Here is a 20,493-nt window from a genome sequence, read left to right on the forward strand (position 1 = left end):
TAATTTTATAAATAAACATTAATATTATTTAATTAAAATATTTTCTTATTTCATTGCTAAGTTTCATAAAAGATGTGTTATTTAAAAAAAAAGGAATATTAAACATTATACTATATAATTATTTATTATACTCAAAAATAGGATCATATTAATATATGTTGTTTTGCATACTGCCATATACATATTGCTCCACTAACATGAACATTTAATGATCGTATTACACCAACTTGTGGTATTTCTATGCAGGTATCAAACAAAGGTATCAAATTGGCAGGAATCCCATCTTTTTCATTTCTATAAATGACATTTATTATTATTCATATGAATTTATTTACTTTATAATTACTTACCCTAAAACAAGAATTGTCTTTTTCTCAAATTTCATACTTAACAAATTTGTACTATTAGCTGTTTGTTCTACTCCTACCAAAGACCATCCCATATCTTTTTTATTCAGTAAGTATTTGCATAGTTCATATGGTTTTGCCTACAATGGTCATGAATTGGTTACAATAAACCTTTTTTGTATGTATTAAAATGTTGTACATATAAAATATACCTCTGTAATAGTTATCCAATATTCAGCTGATACACTAAGATTCTGAAATTCCTTATCTTTAATTTGATTCATATTAGCAATAACCAATTCTTTTACATTAAAAATTTCACAAGTACGAGCAAGTCCTCCTAAGTTTGGAGTACGACTAACAAGACATGCTACAACTATAAGACCATCTTCATCTGATATTCTCTTATGAGAAATGGATTCTCTGATTGTTGGAAAAATATCACTATGTGACAAATTGGTAGACATTAGAGGATTAATTTTTTTTTGAATATCATTCAATTCTTCAAATTCCACATTACCGTTTTTTCCAAATGATTCTATACCACCTGTTTTTTCTTTAAATTTTAGGAATTTAGTATTCTTTACATGTATGAAGCATATTATTAGAAATTAGTATAATCATAATAGTTTATAAAATACCTGAGGATTTGATTAAAAATGATGATGTTTTAGTATCTGATAATGATGTATTTCTGTTATATAGCTGAAGAGAATGACCATTAAATTCTTCAAAATTCAAATTTTTGAACAAATGTGGATTTATCCATTCACTTGCATCCATATCAGTCAATCGAGGTAATTCATAATAAATTGTCTATAAATAGAAAGAAAACATTATTTAAATATATTTTTATTTTTATTTATTTATTTAATAATTTTAAATAGTAATTTTAATATTACTTGTAAGGTGTAGTTCAGTATAGGATGAAAAATAGAAAGATAAAAATCATCCTGAATTTTGTTTGAATTTCTTGCTAATCCATCTTTCAAAGTTGCAATTGCGGCATTGTATAATCCTCTATATTGTAATGTTGCATGATCAAAATTCATTTCTTCCAATATTTTGTATAATTTTACAAAGATAATCTATTGTGAACAAAATATTAATATGATTATAATTTTTTATTAGTTTATAACTTAACATAATACAATTTACCTGAGCGTAAAGACGCATACTATATTGTTGTCCTAAACAGCAACGGGTAATATAATTGAGTGCCGTTAAAATAAAATTGCTTTGGGAATCTTTGGGTAGAAGTTTGGAAACATGGTAAATGATACACATTATGGAACTAACACATCCTGGACGTGTTTTAATACCCTACACATATTATATTAGTTAGGGACTTCTTATATTAATAAAAAACAATTTCACAAGAGAAACACAAAACTTATTTAAATACCTTCTCAAAAAATTCCCAGATTTTATCATGAAATTCTATATTTTCCACAAAAATTTTTATTAATATCCATTCTTGCATTATTCGAACACTATGTTGATTACTTTCCAGAAGTATTAAATTACAAAGAAATTCTTGCAGTATTACAGTATTATCCTGTAGATGAATTAAATGTTTTTCCTACTATATTTATTACTACAATTTAAAATAAAATGATACGTAATTTACATACAATATTTTGTTACCTTAGTTAAAATTGGCTGTATTATTAATAAAGTTTGCATAATTCGATGCTTTATTTTATGTATGTAAGAATGATTGAAATATCGTTTATTTTTGTATTTTTCCAATCTCTGTAAAATACTTGGGAGAAATGTTGATCCAAATTCTCTATCTTCATTAATTATCTGATGTAGCAGAATGACAGAAGCTGCTCTAACATTAGCATCATTATTATGATCTCTATTAATGAAGTTAAAATATTAATAAAAAATGAATATATAATATAATATTAAAGAGTATAAAAGTACCTACATTATTTGTATATGTTGTGGGTAATAGCTATGATAATTTTTTGTAATATATAAATAGACTTGATTTTCTATTTGTTTATCTTTTCGAAGTACATGTCCATGAAGGAGACATGCTAATAGTGCATCTTGTAGATTTTTTAAACAGCACGTGTTTAAAAATTTCATTTCATCTAATAAAAATTTTTTCAGTTTTGGCACATTATTACTTTCTTCCAGTAGTTGATTAAGAAACTAAAAATTAAAAATAATTTTAATATACAAGAAGAGATTCATTTCTTGAAAAATATATTACTATCTTACATTGTCTACAAAATCATTAATATTGGGTAATACCAAAAAATTATTGTTTATAACAACTCCTATAAGATTTTTTATTGCTAGAAAATAAATCTTGTTCTTTGTACTCAACAAAGTGGTTTTCCAACATGTAGTGAAAATAGATATCAAGTTTAATTTATTTTCTAGATCCCCTATTGCTCCCTTATTAACCATTGTTTTTAATATCAGTGCTACTTCTGGAATAATTTCATTTCCTCCCATTTCATATAAATAGGAAATACTTTTAATCCAGTCAATGTTTTGAGGCCATAATTTTATTTCTACTTTCGTTAAAAATTGATTTACAAGTCTAGCAAGTAATACATAACAATCTGATGCTATCTTCCCTTTCAGTTCTATTTCAGATTCATCATTACTAGGTATGTGAATATCATGGATATTTAATAATGGTTGTAAATAAAATGAAGTGTGGTTTGTACATAAGACATTTTGAGTATAATGTAAGATATATAAAGCATATATGTAATGCATGTTTGTATATTGTTTTATATTTTGAATAATAGTTATACTATCATTTTTGAACTTCTCAACATAATGTAAAATTTCCTGTTTTGTTAAAAGCAAGTTTCCATTGTTAAGAGTTGAAGTAATTGCAATGAGATATCTGTTTAATTCTTCATAATTAAACTTGTATGGTATGCTTTTGCTGCTTTTAAGTAAAAATTTTAATGCATCATTAATATATAAAGTGAACAGTTGTATAATGCTCTCCTGTGTGTCTACGTCACTTAAATTAAGTAAATATGACATAAATTCTATCATATAAAAAATATGTGCAGTATCTGCATAAGGTCTTGTAGCTATCCCTTTCAGTGATGATAGCCAATTATTGAGTACTCCTTCTACAGGACATGATTTCTGTTGTAATATTAGACCTGCATCATGAAACATTATAACAATAAGAGCAAATTTTGCAGGATTGAATTTTACATGCAAATTTTGACATGGATGTTCTTTACAAATAAATTTAATAAAATTTATTGCATCTACTTTTACTAATACTTCTCTCAACCATGCTATTATAATATTCCATAAAAATGAATTTCTTATGAAAATTTCTTCTAAAGGAAATTCTAACAACATATCCATTACAATTTTCAAATCATTAATTTTTTTTATAGAGAGAGGAATTGTTTTTAGAAGTTCAATCTGAAATGCAATTCTTAATATATGAGAATGCATTTGGTTTTTCTGAATTAAAGATTTAATTATATTTAATTGATCATCTTCCCAATAATTTAATACTTGACTTGAAACTGTCCTTAAAACTTTCATCATATAAAATATTGGTATAGGAGCCCATGTTTCTTCATTCATTATTTGAAGAACTTTATTTAAAAATTCAACTTGTTCCTTTTTTACATGTATAAATAATGTTACAATATTGTTTAATATTTCTGGTTCTTGTTGATAAGTTTGACATTCATATAAAAATGTATTATTTAAAACATGTATAAATAATTTTACAAACTGATCATCATGTAAAAGAGCAGGTAATTTACAAACATACAATATTCCCTGTTTTACTATAGTATTATTTTCATGCAATAATATTCTTTCAAAACTTAGTTGTAACCAAATGTTGCTAAAGCAGTTGTTACATGCAGCATGCTCCTGACTTCCTTTTACCAAAATTGGTAAATGAGTTAATGCAGGTAATATTAGATGATGTTGTTTTTCTTCCAATGCTTCTAATATCAAGAAATAATTTTGTCTAATGTCATTTATTGATATTTCTGTTTTAATAGATTGATTGCATAGGAAAGGAGTAATTGTGTACTCTATCGATTTTAAATCACTTTCAGCTATAGTACTCATAAAACAAGTTATTCGTTTCATTATAAATAACGCTTGTTTACGATACTGCTGTATAGGAGACTTTAAGCTCTTCATTATTAATAACCATAGTTGTTTTGTACAATATAGATCATGATGTATAAGACTCTTATCTTTTAAATTTAATGAGAAATATATATCTACTAAAATGCTGAGTGCACTTAATAAATCTTTCAAATCATCTAATTCATTTAAGATACAATTCCATACAGCTGGGAAAATACTTTCAGAATCAAAGGTATTTATTAATTTTGGGAAAATTGAAGCAAATAATTGCCATTCCTTATTTTCTTTCATTTGTAACCATAATATTATATCTTTTAGGTACAAAGAATTAAAACGTTTCAGTAGATTTGATTCCAAGTCATTATATAGAAATTTCTTTAATTGTAACGATTCTAAAAAGCATTCTAGTATTTTCATATACAAAATTTTACTTTCATTACTATTCAAGGTATCAGCATTCGATTTCTGAAAATTTATCAAGTGTTGTTCAATACACTGTACATCACAGTGAAGCGTTAATCGTAAAATTATAATATCGTATAAAATTGGATATTCGATAAAATTTTGTAATTTTTGTTTCTCCAATAAAGTAGTTTCTATAATTTTAAAACATAAATCATTTGACACTGCTTTAGAATGTTTCTTTTTTGTATCAAATATAAGTTGATATTCATAACATAATATCATTCGAAATGTATGTAATTGCTTTGCATATAAATTGTCTTTTAGTATTTCGGCATTGTAATATTTGTTTAAACGATGTAGCAATAAAAATGGGTCATCTTTGAATGCAATGTCTAATAATTCCAAGATTGAAAAATCTATTGTTGAAGTATGCATATAGCGTTCATGCAGATCCATTTTGTTGTAATTTTTTATTTTTATATATTTAGACTTATTTACATATTACGTAAATATATATATCTCCATAAAAATTTTAATGTATTTTATTTAAATATCTTCAATTCACAAGAATTTGTTACAATACAGTATTTTATTTAACTTGTGCATATCTTTACCCACATTTATACCCACTATACAGCTGCTAGCCTACCAGTTAACCAATTATACCTAACCAATAAACGCGCACGTGGTTATTTAGAAATATACATATGTATCAAACGGTAATTTATTTCGTCATAAAAAGTCAATAACAGATTTTTAATAAGTTCTTTATGAATTTATGAGACAAATTGTGTACATCTCAAACTGAAGCAAACACGACAGTGGAGACTTCAACACTTAGCAGTTTCAGGAAATGTTGTATTTTCTGACAACAGGAAGCAACTTCCTGAAAATCATTAGCTTGGTCAAACAAGTGGTCAATAGCCGGCACATAAGTTTGACGAGAATGGCTAAAAGTAAATTTGAATATGTGAAAGAATTTGAACGTGATGACAGTTGTTTGCCAAATTGTTGGATTGTGGTTAGAATTGATGGAAGGAATTTTTCAAAATTCTGTGAAGCGCATCAATTTACTAAACCGAATGATGTAGCTGCTTTGCAATTAATGAATCGCGCGGCTATTACGGTTATGGAAGATTTTAAAGAAATCATTCTAGGTTTTGGTCAAAGTGATGAATATTCTTTTGTCTTTCGAAAAGACACTGAACTTTACAAACGAAGAGGTACGTACGTTTTAAAAAGTAATTTATAACATGATAAATTTAAGATGATAAATAATTAATATGGAAACACAAAAAATGTATATGTGCATGTATATGTATTGATTTCTATACAATTATTATTGTTTACATGTTACATAATATTTGTATTCCATAATGTTTAATAACACAAATATATTGTTTAAGACATTTTTATAATATTTTAGCTTCAAAATTGATGACAAATGTGAATTCTCTTTTTGCATCATCGTATGTTTATCATTGGCCACGTTTCTTCCAAGGCAAGGAATTATATTATCCACCATCTTTCGATGCCCGTGTTGTATTATATCCTACAGATAAAAACTTAAGGGATTATTTAGCATGGCGACAGGCTGATGCTCATGTAAACAATTTATATAACACCTGCTTTTGGAATCTTGTATTAAAAGGAAAGCTAACTCCAACTCAGGTAAACTCTCCTATAATACATATATATAAAAAAATGATAATTATGTACATGTATATGTGTAAATAATTATATATACCTTAGTAATTTTGAATCATATTTCTAAAAATTATTATTTTTATTTATTTATTTTAATTTTTAGGCAGAAGGAAAACTTAGAGGTACATTGGCATCACATAAGAACGAATTACTTTTTCAAGAATTTGGTATAAATTATAATAATGAGCCACCACTTTTTCGAAAGGGTACTACACTTATAAGGAAATTAATACCTGATGGGACAGGCAGATTAAAACCTGCAGTGGTTCCATTGGTAGATGATATTATTGGAGACCGTTTCTGGAAAGAAAACCCGGAAGTACTCGGGTTAAAAAGCTTAGCAACTTATCAACCTCCAAATTTAGTAAATAATGTTAATTCAAATCCAATTAGAACAACAAAACCACCATCTCCAACCACGAACATGAAACATATTAATAACACTCCACCACCTCCAGTTGCTAATGTGAATTCTATGAAAGAAGAAGTGCATCCAGCAAGAAGCCGAGAATCAGATGGAGAAAGAATGCAGTGTGAAAGTGAACGAATTTGTAGAAGATAAGAAGTGTTTTATATTTTTTTTATAATAAATTTGAAAAACATCCTAACGGAAAATAATGGAAGTTTATTTCCAGTAATATTAAGAATATTTTAATCGCGTTTTATCTGAAGTGGTAGTATTATAAAATGTTAATTATTAGTGAAAGAATTACAAAGTACAGAATTGATAATTCTGACTACATTTATGATTCCTTTGTAAATTCTTCACTTAAAATTAATTTTTATCTTACTACTTTTTTAGAGAAATTATATTTTTATATGATAAATTGCATATTTATGTATATACGTGTACTTTCACATACATATATACACATGTACATATATATGTATATGTTATAAAAGTGTTTTAGAGAAATGGATACGTATACATATATATTTGAAAAAATATTTTTCGTTAGGATTTCATATTTTAAAACTTATTCACTTTCAGTATCGCATTTTCTAATAGCAAAATATTGTATCAATTAATCTTAAATTATTTATGAAATGAAAGGCTGCTCTAGAGTAAATGTACTAAGATTTTTATAAAAAAATCTTGTTCATAAACACAGAAGTAGTTTACTAAACCATTTTGAATTAATTTCAGGTATAAAATTTTATAATTCTGCATGTGTATGTTTGTAAGTTCTATAATAATCAGTTTGAATATTATCGTATGATGGATTAATTTGAATATTATTACACGATCTATTACATTAAATATTGCTTCGTTATTAGAAGAACATGCAAAATATAAGTATTCTAGAAATAAAGGTATTGTAAGTATGTCGTTAGATATTTATGTTGTTTATCTTTTTCATTGTATGGATATAACTGACTTACTTACCTGACTAATTAAATTTTCGACATATAATTGATCATATATATGACATGTATATGTATATTGCAAAATTTCTAACTTTTTTGGGTAAAAATGAAGAAAAATGAAAAGCTTCAGTTTATAAGATCTTATTATTTGAATTGAATGTTTTAAACTTATGTGGAATGCATTATATATTATTTTATATTACAATAGAATCAGTAATTACAACATCAGAAAATATCAAACATAATATATACTGCTACAATAAAATACACTATATACACCTATATAATATGAACTCTTACTAAATAATAATTTTATGTATAATAATTTTCAATATCATCTGTTCAATTTGGCTAGAGACATAGTTATATTTGTTTATCTCAGTTGTTAATGAAATAATTATATTTTTTTTCAATTTACATTTGCTTTTTCTCCATAATATGAAATACTGTAGAATTATTAGTTATTCGTGGTTAAGAAATAAAAATAAGAAGGAAAATTTACTTTTGCCGTATGATATTGTTGTATAGTTAAATATAAATGATCAACAAAACATCAAGAAATTTATTAAAAAATTGGAATGTAATTATCTATTTTAGCACGATGCTTTTGTGCAACACATTCCGCTATCCATACAATATTACGGCATTCTTGTTCCTTTAATTTAAGATAACTGTAGAATACTCCAAAGTGAAATTGTTGAAGGAAAGCATGAACATTTAAGCGAACCTGTGGTAATAATATTAAAATTAGAAAAATTTAAAGATATTTTGCTACATTAACTTTTGTGACAATATTAAATTTACCTCATGCTCAAAGAATTTATCTTCTAAAGTTTTATCACCAGGATTGTTACCTGCACCTTCAAATAAAGCACTGTATTCCTGAAAAAAGAATTCAAATGTAAAATTAACACATTTATATAAATGTATATTGTATATGAATTCAGAGATATAAATTTCTTAAAAGGTATAAGATCTTATTTTTAAAACATATACATACAACAAAGTATTCTGCTACAGCTTTGACCTGTTCATAATCATCAGCCCTTGCTAGTGCGGCTAATCCATCTGGATTTAATTTTCCACAACGTGGATACAATTTTGCTCTATCATCTTTACCCAATTCAGTTCCAAATGAATTTATGGTTATAATAATTGCTCGCCTATCAGCTTCAAACTGTACAAATAATTTGTATTTAATAAATTATGTCATTGGATTACGTTAATTTACATTCATTATACTGGTTGTAATTTTAAATTTGTAAGTTAGAAATAAGATTTATATCCACAAACACATACAGTGTATGGATTGAAGAAAATAAAAAAGAAAAAAATAGATAAGTTGTCATTGATTATATAAAATATTAATTTGAGAAAATTTAATACCGCAAGTATTTCACACATAGTATCTGCAGTTGTCCCACCAATTTCTTTACAAAATTTATAAAATGCTTCCAAATAAGCTTTGTATAATGTATTTCTGATTATTTCTATGTTCATTTCATCCAAATCTTGTTCAGAGATGCAATCCACAAAAAAGGGTGCTAGAATTTCATTGAATATTTAATATAGTAAAAAATAATAAATCAAGGTATGATTAAGGAATACAAACTATTTTATGCTTTCAATATATTACATAAAAATTTTAAGACGTATTTAAATATATTTCATACCTAAAGGGGTGTCTACCAAAACTGCGTTATAAAGTTCAGCAGGTGTAGCTGCTACATGAATAGCTTCCATTTGTTCGAAACTGCCTAGAGGGTGACATTTAGGGATCAACTCTGAAATTGGTCTTTGATGCAATGTTCCAGTAATTAGTAAAATAATATTATCGATCATATAACTATAAGTAATGAAATCTAAAAATTGCGACAAAGGTTCTACAGAATGGTTGCGCATATGTTGAAATTCCACAACAAGCTTTTCTCTTAATTTATCATCGATCACACTAACAGAAAGTGGTGATGGCTCATTAGCTAAAAAACTGCCATAATCTGTACCAGCCAAATGTAGTTTTAAATCTGTGGAAATAAAAATTAATTAATATCGATAGGTATTAATAATAAATTGAATATCATGTACTTTTTAAGTTTCAGATAATTTTTATTGTTTCTGGAACTGAAATGTAAGTGTTGAGTAAAACTTACCTTCAAGAGTTTCACATTGTACAAGATTAAGATAGTCACTTTGTTGAAGAATTCCACATTTAAAGCCTCGGCAAAGGCCCTCCAAATACCCTCCGTCGATGTTAAACATACAACCCTTCATTTTGGAGGATCGTTTATTACAATTACTCCAATTGAAATACCGATACGTCAAAGTTGAAATCGGACTCGCCCTTTTTCGTGTCGATCATATGACCATCTAGCGAGAAGTTTGTTGCAAGCCATGAAAAAATGGCTAAATTTCTGAATGATATCGACTTCGAGTAGCTATCGAATATTTGATCAAACTGATCCATTTAAATTTGATTTTTTCGAATTTTAGTAACTATTTTCTAATAATGCAAAATAATATACAATAGTTTACAACAGGTCAAAGATTATATTAAAATAATCATTAATCTAGTTAAATACAAAAACCTTTCACATTTTTCCTTCGTATTATTATGTATTATATCAAATTTAAAAAAATACTTTGATTTAACACTATATACTAAGTTAGTTTGTAGTGATCCCACAACAATGTACAAAAAATGACAAATGCACACGGGAAAACATATTATAAAACAGTAAATATATTATGGTTTTGAAAGTATGCAAAACTTAATGTACTTAATATATTCAAAAAATTAATTTAAGAAGTAATAAATTGAGTTTAAACTTTTCGATATGAATGTTTAGAGATAGGTGTTTAAAATAATTCTTTAAATAAGTTAAATTTTTAAGGGCAGTAGTATAAAATTCTATCATTTGAAGTATATATACGTACTAAATTTAGTAAACTCATCTATTCATATATTTATATTTGAGTTATTGAAATCATTTATACATACTACCGAGAAATATATTTACATCATACGTTGAAACCGAGGTGATATTACTACTTCTTTGCATTGTATAGTGAATGACGCATACTAGTATGGAAGACTGTTTTGATGTAATACGCTTTTTACCTGTGACGTGTTTTATCAATTTAAGTGTTCTTGATATTTTATTAATTATTAATTGATTTGTGGTAGAATATATTACACGAAGTAGTATGTTTGGAAAGAGAGAGAATTCAAAACGACAAACAAAACCCACTGGCAGTCTTGTACAAGTATTATCTTGTAATGTTTTTAACCCTACTTTTCGATTGGTTACATTTTTCTAAACATAATATCTTTTAACAGTATGGAATTTTCGATGTACCAGCAACGTTAGATGATATAGGTAATGACTTTATGAATGACGATGACGATTTAGAAGCTGAATTAATAGCTTTAACATCTGGTGATGACAATGTTGGAAAATCTAGACGTGCTGGTAAGTAAATATTATTTGTATGCTTACTATTAATTATCTGTACGATCGATAACATATTAAATACAATATTGATATATTTTATCATTCGCATAGCATCTCGTAAACCAGTTCTTAAAGAAAATTTAGATGTAATGGTAACTGAAAGTATGAAAGATATAAATTTTGAAGAAGAGGTATCTGATGGAGAGGATGATCCAGAATTATTGGTATAAATTCTATCATTCGTGTTTTTATTTCTAATAGCTGTTTAGTTATATTAAACTCATTTTTAATATTTTATATTATGTCAGAGTGAACTTAAAATGATTACGAATGAGGGAATTTCTGAGTCTATAACTCCAGAGAAAGAAGAAAGTTTAGTAGCTGAAAACACAGAACAGTCTGAAACACAAAATGATAATGAAAGTATAATTAAACTCTTAAAAGAAAGATTACAACTTTATGAGATTGCTGAAAAAAAAGCAAAACGAGAAAATGAATTAAGTCGAGCAAGAAGGTTTAGCAGAGGTATTAAGACACTTACAGAATTATTGAAAAATGCTGAGGCAGGGAAATCTATTAGCGAAAACGATATACCACCGGAATTACCACCACACGCTACAGCTGAAACAACTGAGAAAGTACTAGTAACTAATAAAACAGAATTTACAGGTATTATTTAATAGAAAGCCATATTTCTTTTTTTGTTATGATTTGCTTTTTATAATCTTGTAATACTATATTTTTTAGAAGAAACTACCACTGCAGCTGAGGCTGATACTTATCCTGCAGAAAATAATACTGTTGAAGAGTCTGCTCCAATAAAAAGTATAGATGAAGAGGCATTAAAATTATTGAAAGATAGACAGCAACAATATAAAATGGCAGCAATAGCATGGAAAAGAGCTAGTAACATGAAAGAGGCTCTCCAATGTTTAAATATAGCCAAACATTTTGATATAGTTATTGCAGCAGTAAATGCAGGAGAAACAGTTGATTTATCAGATATGCCAGCTTCTCCAAATCTGCCTGGATTAGATACTACTACAGTATCAACTGAAAAGTCAGAAAAAACAGAAAGTGAGACACAGGGGAAGTCTTCTGAAGACATTCCCTCAACAGGTAAATTTTGATGGTAATTTAATAATTTACTTTGTGCATATAATATTACGAAAATGATATTAAACATATGAAGTGAATTAAATTTGTTAAAAATAATTATACTTCTAATGTTTTGTTTTATTGGGAAAACAGAAGTGAAACCATCAAGTTCAGAAAATTTAGAGGTTGCTTTAAAAGAACGTCTTGAAGCATGTAAAAAGATAAAAGCGACTGCAGAAGGTGAAGGAAACTCGTCTAAAGCTCGCAGATATGGCCGCATTTGCAAACAATTTGAAGATGCTATTAAATTATATGCTCGTGGAAAACTCGTTCCTTTTGATGAATTACCTACTATACCTGGTTTTGAACCCCTTACAGTTCCTTCGCAATCTGTACCTGATCCAGCAACAGATAAAAATGGAAAACCGTCAGATTTAATAACGCCAACCAGTACAGAATCTAAGCTACCTGAAAATAAAGTTTCTTCAGATCCAAAAGTTCCTGTCCCTCCTGCAAAAGCAGAAATAGGTAGTTGAGAAAATGTTATGATTTATAAAATGATCTACCATTGTTATAATATCTAATTAATATATATTTTAAATGATAGGGAAGAAGCAAAATCAAAAGACATCACGTGCTGAGAAACAGTTAGCTTTATTACAACAACGCCAACATGAATTAAAGCAAGCTGCTCTTAACGCAAAAAAAGAAGGAGATATAGAATTAGCCCGTACTTATCTAAGACAAGCAAAAGGAATGGATCCATTGATCGAAGCTAGTAGAGGAGGCTTACCAGTTGATATGAATTCTATACCATTGTCTCCAGCAGCAAAAACTGAGCTTAATGCAGATAGTATAATAGGTTTATTGGATGATAGTTTTACGGTAGTCGATACTGAAGATTGTTCAGAGAAAGTAATTGGAACGGATGAAGAAATTTATGAGAACCTTGAGTCACAATTAATGAAACAAATTAAGGTAAACTGATGACACAGGTAAAGTAAATTTATAAATCTTTAATCGTAAATTATGCAATTTTATTATAGTGGTGTTTATGCACCAGAGATCATTGTAAAGCATTAGGAGATGTATCTGGATATAATAAATGGGAACGTCTAGCACTGAATTATAAACGAGATTTAGATATGCTAACAGTTCGAAAACGTGATGCACTACCATCGCCACAACATCATTACGAGATAAAAACTCATACTATAGTTCAGTTAGTATAGTAAAGTTTTCCACTATGTTAGTTAATAGAATTATTACATTGTAATTGTAAATATATTGTTTTACAGGAGTTGCACAGATTTAAGCGATAGTGACATAGAAATTTCAATAATTAGGGGAATAAATTATTCGAAAGATGCGGATACTTATGTCATATTTGAATTCCCTTATCCTTCAGATAGTCCTCCATCAGATAGAACGGCTACTGTTAAAGGAACGTGTAACCCAGAATATGAAGCAGTATTTCCATTAACTGGAATAGATCGTTTATCAAGACAGTGTCAACGAACATTCAAAAGACATGCATTAAAATGTCAAGTTTGGGCTAAAGGGTAACGAAAATAGCGACGTAATCAAATTATGATTTATTCGTATTTTGACAATATTATAGTTTTATAACGTGTATATATTTTTAAATAATTTATAATAAGTTTCTTTCCGATAACTTATACTATTTTTCCAATTAGAAACATTGGTAAAATAATATAATGTCATCTATTGTTTGTAAATAATATTTTTAAGGATAAAATATAATTATATATTAGATATAATAATATTGAAGATAGTAAATAGATGAGTACGTTGCTTGCAGATGCTCGCTGAATTCCATCCTGTGTTGCATTAACTCAAGGTATGAAAATTTCGTACTTTTGTAAAGCATTCAGCTTCTAAATTATGAACCAGAGATAATGTGCTACTGCTTTATTTGTTTTCTTTTTTCCTCTTATTCTTCTTTTTTTTTCAAAAGCGCATTTATTATAAGACTGAGGCATTATTAGGTAAATATTTCGAAATAAGAGGAATGAAAGTCGATTATAGAAAAAAATGTTTGGTTGTAAATAATTATTGTTGTAAATTGATACACTTGATTTCTATGATGCCCATATTGCACGAGCAGGCTGTAACAACGTAAACTTGTATTTATAGATTTTAGATTTAAATTGTACAAGTCCCAAATATTGAAACATCCTTTTGCTACTGCATGTAATTTGTATTTTTTATTTTGCAGAGGATTTTTTAGAAGCGATAGTCTCTTAGGTACAGTAACAGTAAAATTACAACCCTTGGAAACTCAATGTGTACTTCATGACTCGTTTCCGGTAAATAATAAAGACTATTTGTTAAATATTATTTTCTAATTAAATACGTAATTCTTATATTAAAGAAATACTATATTATCGTAGTTAATGGATGGAAGGAAGCCAACAGGTGGGAAACTTGAGTTAAAAATACGTTTGAGAAATCCGATTGTTACAAAACAGATAGAAAAGATTACAGACAAGTGGCTGGTTATTGATTATTGATTAATATCCTAGAATTGCGATTGTAAATTTATTTTGTCAGCGATCGCACCATCGAGGCTTTGGAAATGTAACATGCTGATCAAGATGTGATAGAAATATGTATTTTGTTTTATTAACAGCTTTAATCAAGTTGATATGAATATGTATATCATCAACAAAAAAAATAACTTGTATAATATAACATAAGCATTCAGCCGACATAGAAATATAATAAATAATAAATATGTACAGAAGCATAATTTAATATGTAAATATTGAAGCACAGTATGCAAAAATTTGTAAACATCATGTATGTATGTGTGGCTGATAATTATTTTTTTAATCTTAATATATAGAAACAAATGGTATATTCCTCTGCTTTGTTTTTTTCTATTAAATTATGATTTGTTATAGATCCTAGCGAATAACTTGAATGATCATTATGAGCAATTTTATAAATATAATTTTGTAATCATTTATTGTTTAAATAAAGAAATTGAAAATTATATCCTAAACATATAAATTACCTCTTAAGATAAGTATAAGATTATTAATAAATATAAAGGCTTACTAACTATATCGTTGAGTTACTAATTTGAAATTAATTTGGGATTCAAATGTTATAGAGTATTTAAAAAGGAACGTGTTTAAATAATTGAGTCCTAAATATAACTGAACTTAATTAGCATGCACGTAAGGGACTATCGGTTGTACATATCGAACAATTTAAACGCGGAGAAGGAACGATTGCGAACTGAAGCTGAATCCACATTTCCAGAGAACAATACAGCAGGTGAACCCCACTAACAAACTATTGTCTGATAATCGTTCAACTCTGTCTCCTCCCAGTTCGTCATTCTACTGTTTCATTCTCATCTACGTGATTCTAATCACCACAAATCCTTGTAATTTATATAATACTTACGAGATATTTATTCGTCATAATATACAAACAAATAATCGATTTAATAAAATAAACACGAGGCATAAGCTTTAACATAAAAATCATCGTATTTCATAAATAAAGTTATCTTAACATATTTTTGAATGTTATATATATTGTATATAAAGTAATTTGAATATTTTTATCGTGATTTGATCTTAAATTAATAGTAAATATATCGATTTTGACGCAGTTATTGACAAATGACGTATATTCGATTGCAAAATATAATTAAGACAAAATATATGACGAATTCGTAAACTTGCAACGAAATAGAAATTACGATATACAATCAAAAAGCAGAAAAAATAAAAAGAAAATTTATCATTTCCCTATAATAATTATAGGAGATTTACGATCAGCTTAGAGATTCTTTTTGCACGAGCTTCTATTCATTAAGTATTGTATTTCTTTCCACAATACGATTTAAATCAAATACATATTTCACACTCGACTAGAATTTCTCGAAAAACTGAATAAAAAAAATCAGTTCTTCGAAACGATCTTTGTAACTCATCGGCCTTTTGTGATCGGCCATACGAAAGGGTCAGAGTGCGGTACAAAAGGATGCTCGAAAAGATTGGTACACAAAAGCGATTGACACCCACCGTGTCGAACACTAGTGTGTCTAGTGGTTCCCGAAACACTGTTCGACCATGTCGTCGCTCGATTTCCATCGGTTAGGCACAAAAGTCTTTCCCGCGGTGCGCGTATCGATCTCTCACTATTGGAAAACAATGGGATTTATTTGCCAATTAGACAATTAGGTCGGCTGAAAGGGCGCAGAGCAACCGAAACTTCGGCGTACCGCGAATCTGGATTACTCGGTTCAGTGCAGAGTGTTTGGCGAGTATATACATACCGCGGTTAATGTTGACCTTTCGGCCTCAGCCAGCGGGATTCTGCGTGCAAATTAACGATGTTTGTTCTCAACCCTTTGGCCTGCCTTGATTCACCAATCTCGTTGGCTAGCCCTATCTGATCGTTAGCTACGTTAGTTCTTTGTGCGCGATTTAATTCTAACCTTTGAACGTTCGCAAAATGTTGAAAAATCGATAGATTATAATTATTACTGCATTCTGGCTCTTTTAGTGTATACAGAAGTTTGAAGTATTTGTGCTGGAGGTTAGGTTAGTGATCTATATACATTATACATATATTGACCATTGAGAATTATATATCGTTTTATATAATATAAGATAGAAAAAATATATATGTATATGTCACTGGTAGAATAATAAAATGTTATTTTCATATATTATTTCTAATATCAATAGAGAAAATAGTTCATAAATATAGAAATATGAGTGCGTAACAATATTAAAATCTTTTGATTGCCACAAAATATAACAGGTTGAGAATTATATCGATTTAAATGGAACTTTTAAAACTATTAAATTTGTAAATTTTATAATCTGTAAATGAATTATTCGTAATTTGATACTTAATCGAATTACAATTTTATTCTCAGTCGCAATATATTTTCTTAATTCTAAGAAATATGTGTTTTTTTACAATAATAAAAGTAACATATTTCATTTTGTGAATAACAGAGATGGACTGACTTACACCATCATGGTTTATAGTTTACCATCTATAGTTTATTACCTATCATTACCACATATCATTACTTTTATATATTATTACTATTGCTATTATCGTTACTATATCACAAATTTTATTAATTTTAATTTATGCTAATTCTTTCATCGTTTTATCATTGTCAATAACTATTATTATCGTTATTTCTAAACGCAAAATCACTTGCGTCCGTATACAAATGAATAACTGTTAGAGCAGACAGTGGTTTTAGTTAGATCACGAAGTCCAGCCACGCCTCCGTGTTCGCTTCGCGCTACACGTGCTCGTCGTCGACAACTCCTTCTTTTTCGAAATCGTTTCTCGTAGATAGAGTCCGGTTACACGGTTTCTGCTTATTCGGCAGATGACCGGACGTGACGTCACTGGAACCATGCGAGTGTTGATTGCAGATGCTAGATGCGACTTGACACCCGGTTTCTTTTGCCTTCCTTCTCCTCGCGAATCCACCTCGCGGGGTACACCGCGGCTTCGCGTTACGTGATGCCTCGGTTTGGTCGTCTTTCGTGTCAAAATCTACGACGCATAACTTTATATCTATAGGTATACTACTGGCACTGGACTAGCCAGAATATCCTTGTTGCCAACTGAATTTCGAAGAAAATTATTTTATTGGTCTTAGCGACTGAAAATGTTACATGTTACGATATAAGTGGAAAATTTTTATTCGTCTCTTATTTTCCCTATGTTAATACTCGTTGTTCTTTATTAATTTAACATTTGTTTGACTAGATCCAACAAATAAAATTCCAAGATCTATTATTCGATAAATCTGTTCACGAAAAGTTTCGTGTATGTATTAGGTACAAGTCGAAAATTCGAAATTAAAGTTCTTTCTGTTAATTTGAAAGTTTTTTAATTAAATTGAAGAAATTTGAATATTTGTAGTTCTTTCTTTAAGTATATACGATCTATTTCCTCTTTCAATAATCACTTATATATATCAATATCGTTATTAAAATATATTTAGTATCCGTTGATATACGGCACAATAGCGACTGGTATAAGAATTTATAAAGAATAGTGAAATTTAAAGCTGAAACATCGATGCTCTTATCTGATATGAAAGAGTGTAGCGAATAATCAAGGAAATATCATTAGGTATATATTTTCTACAAACGATAAGCGTAAGTTAAGGTATAAAAATACATTTTCCAGTAGAAGATGCCTAAATTTTCATTTCAGAGTTATCTTTTTGCAATTTCGTAATTTGCTTTCGTTTTAACGTGGCAAACAATAGAAGAAAGGTAATTTTCGTTCGATCCTTTATTCTCGAACGATCGAAATATCGCAACTCCATGCATTTCTCATACGAACTTTGTTCATTTCTATTATATAATATTTTCTTTTACTCGTGGTGCGTCAGAGATTATGGTATGTAATTCATAGTTTTATCACACATGTATGTACTTATTTTATTGTATTATCACATGTTATCATATATTTTAGAAAAATTATTCATGATTATTAATTTTCCTATAAATTTCATCAACATCCATCTGTTTTAATACATCTATTTTGCATATACCTATACTTACATTTTATATACAGGGTGGTTGGTAAACAGGTAAGCGGAAAGGGGGTGATTCTACGCGAAAAAAGAAATCGAAAATATAGAATGAAAATTTAAAAATTTAAAAAATTAAAAAAATGACGTCAATCGAGACAACGATCTACAGTGAGATCCGTTATAACGAGACGTGATAAAGTGCACGCGTACCGAGCGAAAATTCAAAGTCGATTTTCTCGAAAACAAAGCCTCGAACGAAAAATTGTTATTCTATATTTTCGACTTCTTTTTTCGCGTAGAATCACCCCCTTTTCGCTTGTACCACCAGTTACCAACCACCCTTTATATTATATAGGTGTATTACTAGACTGCGGATGCGTATGCAAATTCACATTTTCACGGACAAAGTTAAACAAATGAGATTTAAACGGGTTTATTTGCATAAAATACTGCAACGAATATTATACTTTGGATAATTTGTATATATTTCTGCACGTTACGTGCATTCTACGTAGTTGTGCATCTTGAAATTCCTGGCTATCGCTAATATAATTTATATTATCGAAAGATTGAACAAAACAAAGAGCTACTTACTTGTCGTCGATACGCGTTGCTAACGATTATATACCATCGATGAACAACCTTCGATTTTAATAAAGACTAAAAAGAGATGTTCTCCTCCAAAAGATTGTATGAAAATTCTGAGATCGTTCCATAACAGACCAAACAAAGTTGCATTTAATATTTTTGATTGTAAAAATACCACATGTGCAGATCGATTAGCCACATTTTCGCAATCTTTCCACGCGATGAAGTTCTTTGGCTATCAAGTTCAAAAAAAACGAGGGCTGTTATCGCGATGTACATGTATGTGTACCACGCGGGGCGTAGACGATCACGGGTGGCGAAGAACGAAGGTCGCCGATTTGAAGTCAAGGCGACGAAGATCTCGCCGCCCGACACGAACCGAGCGATGCAACGCGATCATTGTAATCACATTATTGGCCTCATTTATTTCCCTATACCGATGATAAATGCAATATATTTGCAATTATAGCATATCGCGAGTATGTATGTCTATGAGATGGAATCATTCATCGCCGCAGCAGTCGCGGTCGTCGAGTGATTACGCGGACGAGTGGACGAGAGCCGCGCCGCAGAGGTTGAAAATTAACGACGTTCTAACATTCTTTTAACTATTTTGAACCATTTTTAACCAAAGGAACGGTCGAGTCGCGACTGGTTGGCTCCTTCGTGATTTTTGATCCTCGCGATGACTACGATACGATGCGATAGAAACAACGTTTGATCTTGAATTTTCAATCCGATGCTGTGGTGAATATTTTACAATTAATTTTTCTGTCTTTCTTTGTCCTCCTCTTTCTTGCTCTCTCTTTCTCTCTCTCTCTTTCTTTTTCTCTTGTAGGTATAATTC

At 28.9% G+C, this 20,493-nt stretch overlaps 4 protein-coding genes across 6 annotated transcripts; 2 read left to right on the forward strand and 2 right to left on the reverse strand.

Annotated features, from left to right (window-relative positions):
* Positions 1-98: 98 nt before the first annotated feature.
* Positions 99-5,329, reverse strand: LOC126878257 (uncharacterized). 2 transcript variants are annotated; one of them, XM_050640848.1, is made up of 10 exons: positions 2,583-5,329; positions 2,284-2,513; positions 1,995-2,211; positions 1,753-1,905; positions 1,506-1,670; positions 1,250-1,435; positions 989-1,163; positions 560-903; positions 351-487; positions 99-294 (listed from the first exon to the last, which is right to left on the reverse strand). In XM_050640848.1, the coding sequence occupies exons 1-10, from the start codon at positions 5,322-5,324 to the stop codon at positions 144-146; spliced, it is 4,500 nt and encodes a 1,499-aa protein (XP_050496805.1). In that variant the 5' UTR covers positions 5,325-5,329; the 3' UTR covers positions 99-143. The 2 variants fall into 2 exon arrangements, with proteins under 2 accessions (XP_050496805.1, XP_050496806.1); XM_050640849.1 differs by lacking the exons at positions 99-294; positions 560-903.
* Positions 5,330-5,344: 15 nt separating this feature from the next.
* On the forward strand, positions 5,345-7,911 carry LOC126878260 (probable tRNA(His) guanylyltransferase). The gene is made up of 3 exons (XM_050640853.1): positions 5,345-6,091; positions 6,295-6,539; positions 6,679-7,911. The coding sequence occupies exons 1-3, from the start codon at positions 5,722-5,724 to the stop codon at positions 7,135-7,137; spliced, it is 1,074 nt and encodes a 357-aa protein (XP_050496810.1). The 5' UTR covers positions 5,345-5,721; the 3' UTR covers positions 7,138-7,911.
* A 157-nt stretch (positions 7,912-8,068) lies between these two features.
* Positions 8,069-10,310, reverse strand: LOC126878261 (V-type proton ATPase subunit d). The gene is made up of 6 exons (XM_050640854.1): positions 10,094-10,310; positions 9,617-9,967; positions 9,330-9,487; positions 8,944-9,120; positions 8,748-8,825; positions 8,069-8,670 (listed from the first exon to the last, which is right to left on the reverse strand). Exons 1-6 carry the CDS (start codon positions 10,212-10,214, stop codon positions 8,509-8,511), a joined length of 1,047 nt encoding a protein of 348 aa, XP_050496811.1. The 5' UTR covers positions 10,215-10,310; the 3' UTR covers positions 8,069-8,508.
* Positions 10,311-10,352: 42 nt separating this feature from the next.
* Positions 10,353-15,512, forward strand: LOC126878258 (coiled-coil and C2 domain-containing protein 1-like). Of its 2 annotated transcripts, XM_050640850.1 has the most exons (12): positions 10,353-11,207; positions 11,281-11,413; positions 11,507-11,619; positions 11,704-12,064; positions 12,143-12,514; positions 12,647-13,021; positions 13,101-13,471; positions 13,540-13,715; positions 13,792-14,055; positions 14,316-14,354; positions 14,733-14,823; positions 14,908-15,512. In XM_050640850.1, exons 1-12 carry the CDS (start codon positions 11,148-11,150, stop codon positions 15,025-15,027), a joined length of 2,475 nt encoding a protein of 824 aa, XP_050496807.1. In that variant the 5' UTR covers positions 10,353-11,147; the 3' UTR covers positions 15,028-15,512. The 2 variants fall into 2 exon arrangements, with proteins under 2 accessions (XP_050496807.1, XP_050496808.1); XM_050640851.1 differs by lacking the exon at positions 14,316-14,354 and having other exon boundaries at positions 10,355-11,207.
* The last annotated feature ends 4,981 nt before the right edge of the window (positions 15,513-20,493 follow it).

Source organism: Bombus huntii, chromosome 2, assembly GCF_024542735.1.
Source record: "Bombus huntii isolate Logan2020A chromosome 2, iyBomHunt1.1, whole genome shotgun sequence".
In the NCBI taxonomy this organism is placed as follows: Eukaryota; Metazoa; Arthropoda; class Insecta; order Hymenoptera; family Apidae; genus Bombus; species Bombus huntii.

Excerpts from the sequence above, each read along its gene's own strand:
- LOC126878257 (XM_050640848.1), bottom strand. The coding sequence starts at position 5,324 with ATGGATCTGCATGAACGCTATATGCATACTTCAACAATAGATTTTTCA. Across the intron at positions 1,671-1,752 it reads TCTGGGAATTTTTTGAGAAG|GGTATTAAAACACGTCCAGG; the intron begins GTATTTAAATAA and ends TAATATGTGTAG. Across the intron at positions 904-988 it reads ATTTTTAATCAAATCCTCAG|AAAAAACAGGTGGTATAGAA; the intron begins GTATTTTATAAA and ends TAAAATTTAAAG.
- LOC126878260 (XM_050640853.1), top strand. The coding sequence starts at position 5,722 with ATGTTGTATTTTCTGACAACAGGAAGCAACTTCCTGAAAATCATTAGC. Across the intron at positions 6,092-6,294 it reads TGAACTTTACAAACGAAGAG|CTTCAAAATTGATGACAAAT; the intron begins GTACGTACGTTT and ends ATAATATTTTAG. Across the intron at positions 6,540-6,678 it reads GAAAGCTAACTCCAACTCAG|GCAGAAGGAAAACTTAGAGG; the intron begins GTAAACTCTCCT and ends TTTAATTTTTAG.
- LOC126878261 (XM_050640854.1), bottom strand. The coding sequence starts at position 10,214 with ATGAAGGGTTGTATGTTTAACATCGACGGAGGGTATTTGGAGGGCCTT. Across the intron at positions 9,968-10,093 it reads ACAATGTGAAACTCTTGAAG|ATTTAAAACTACATTTGGCT; the intron begins GTAAGTTTTACT and ends TTATTTCCACAG. Across the intron at positions 9,121-9,329 it reads CTATGTGTGAAATACTTGCG|TTTGAAGCTGATAGGCGAGC; the intron begins GTATTAAATTTT and ends TTATTTGTACAG.
- LOC126878258 (XM_050640850.1), top strand. The coding sequence starts at position 11,148 with ATGTTTGGAAAGAGAGAGAATTCAAAACGACAAACAAAACCCACTGGC. Across the intron at positions 13,022-13,100 it reads TCCTGCAAAAGCAGAAATAG|GGAAGAAGCAAAATCAAAAG; the intron begins GTAGTTGAGAAA and ends TTTAAATGATAG. Across the intron at positions 13,472-13,539 it reads AATTAATGAAACAAATTAAG|TGGTGTTTATGCACCAGAGA; the intron begins GTAAACTGATGA and ends ATTTTATTATAG.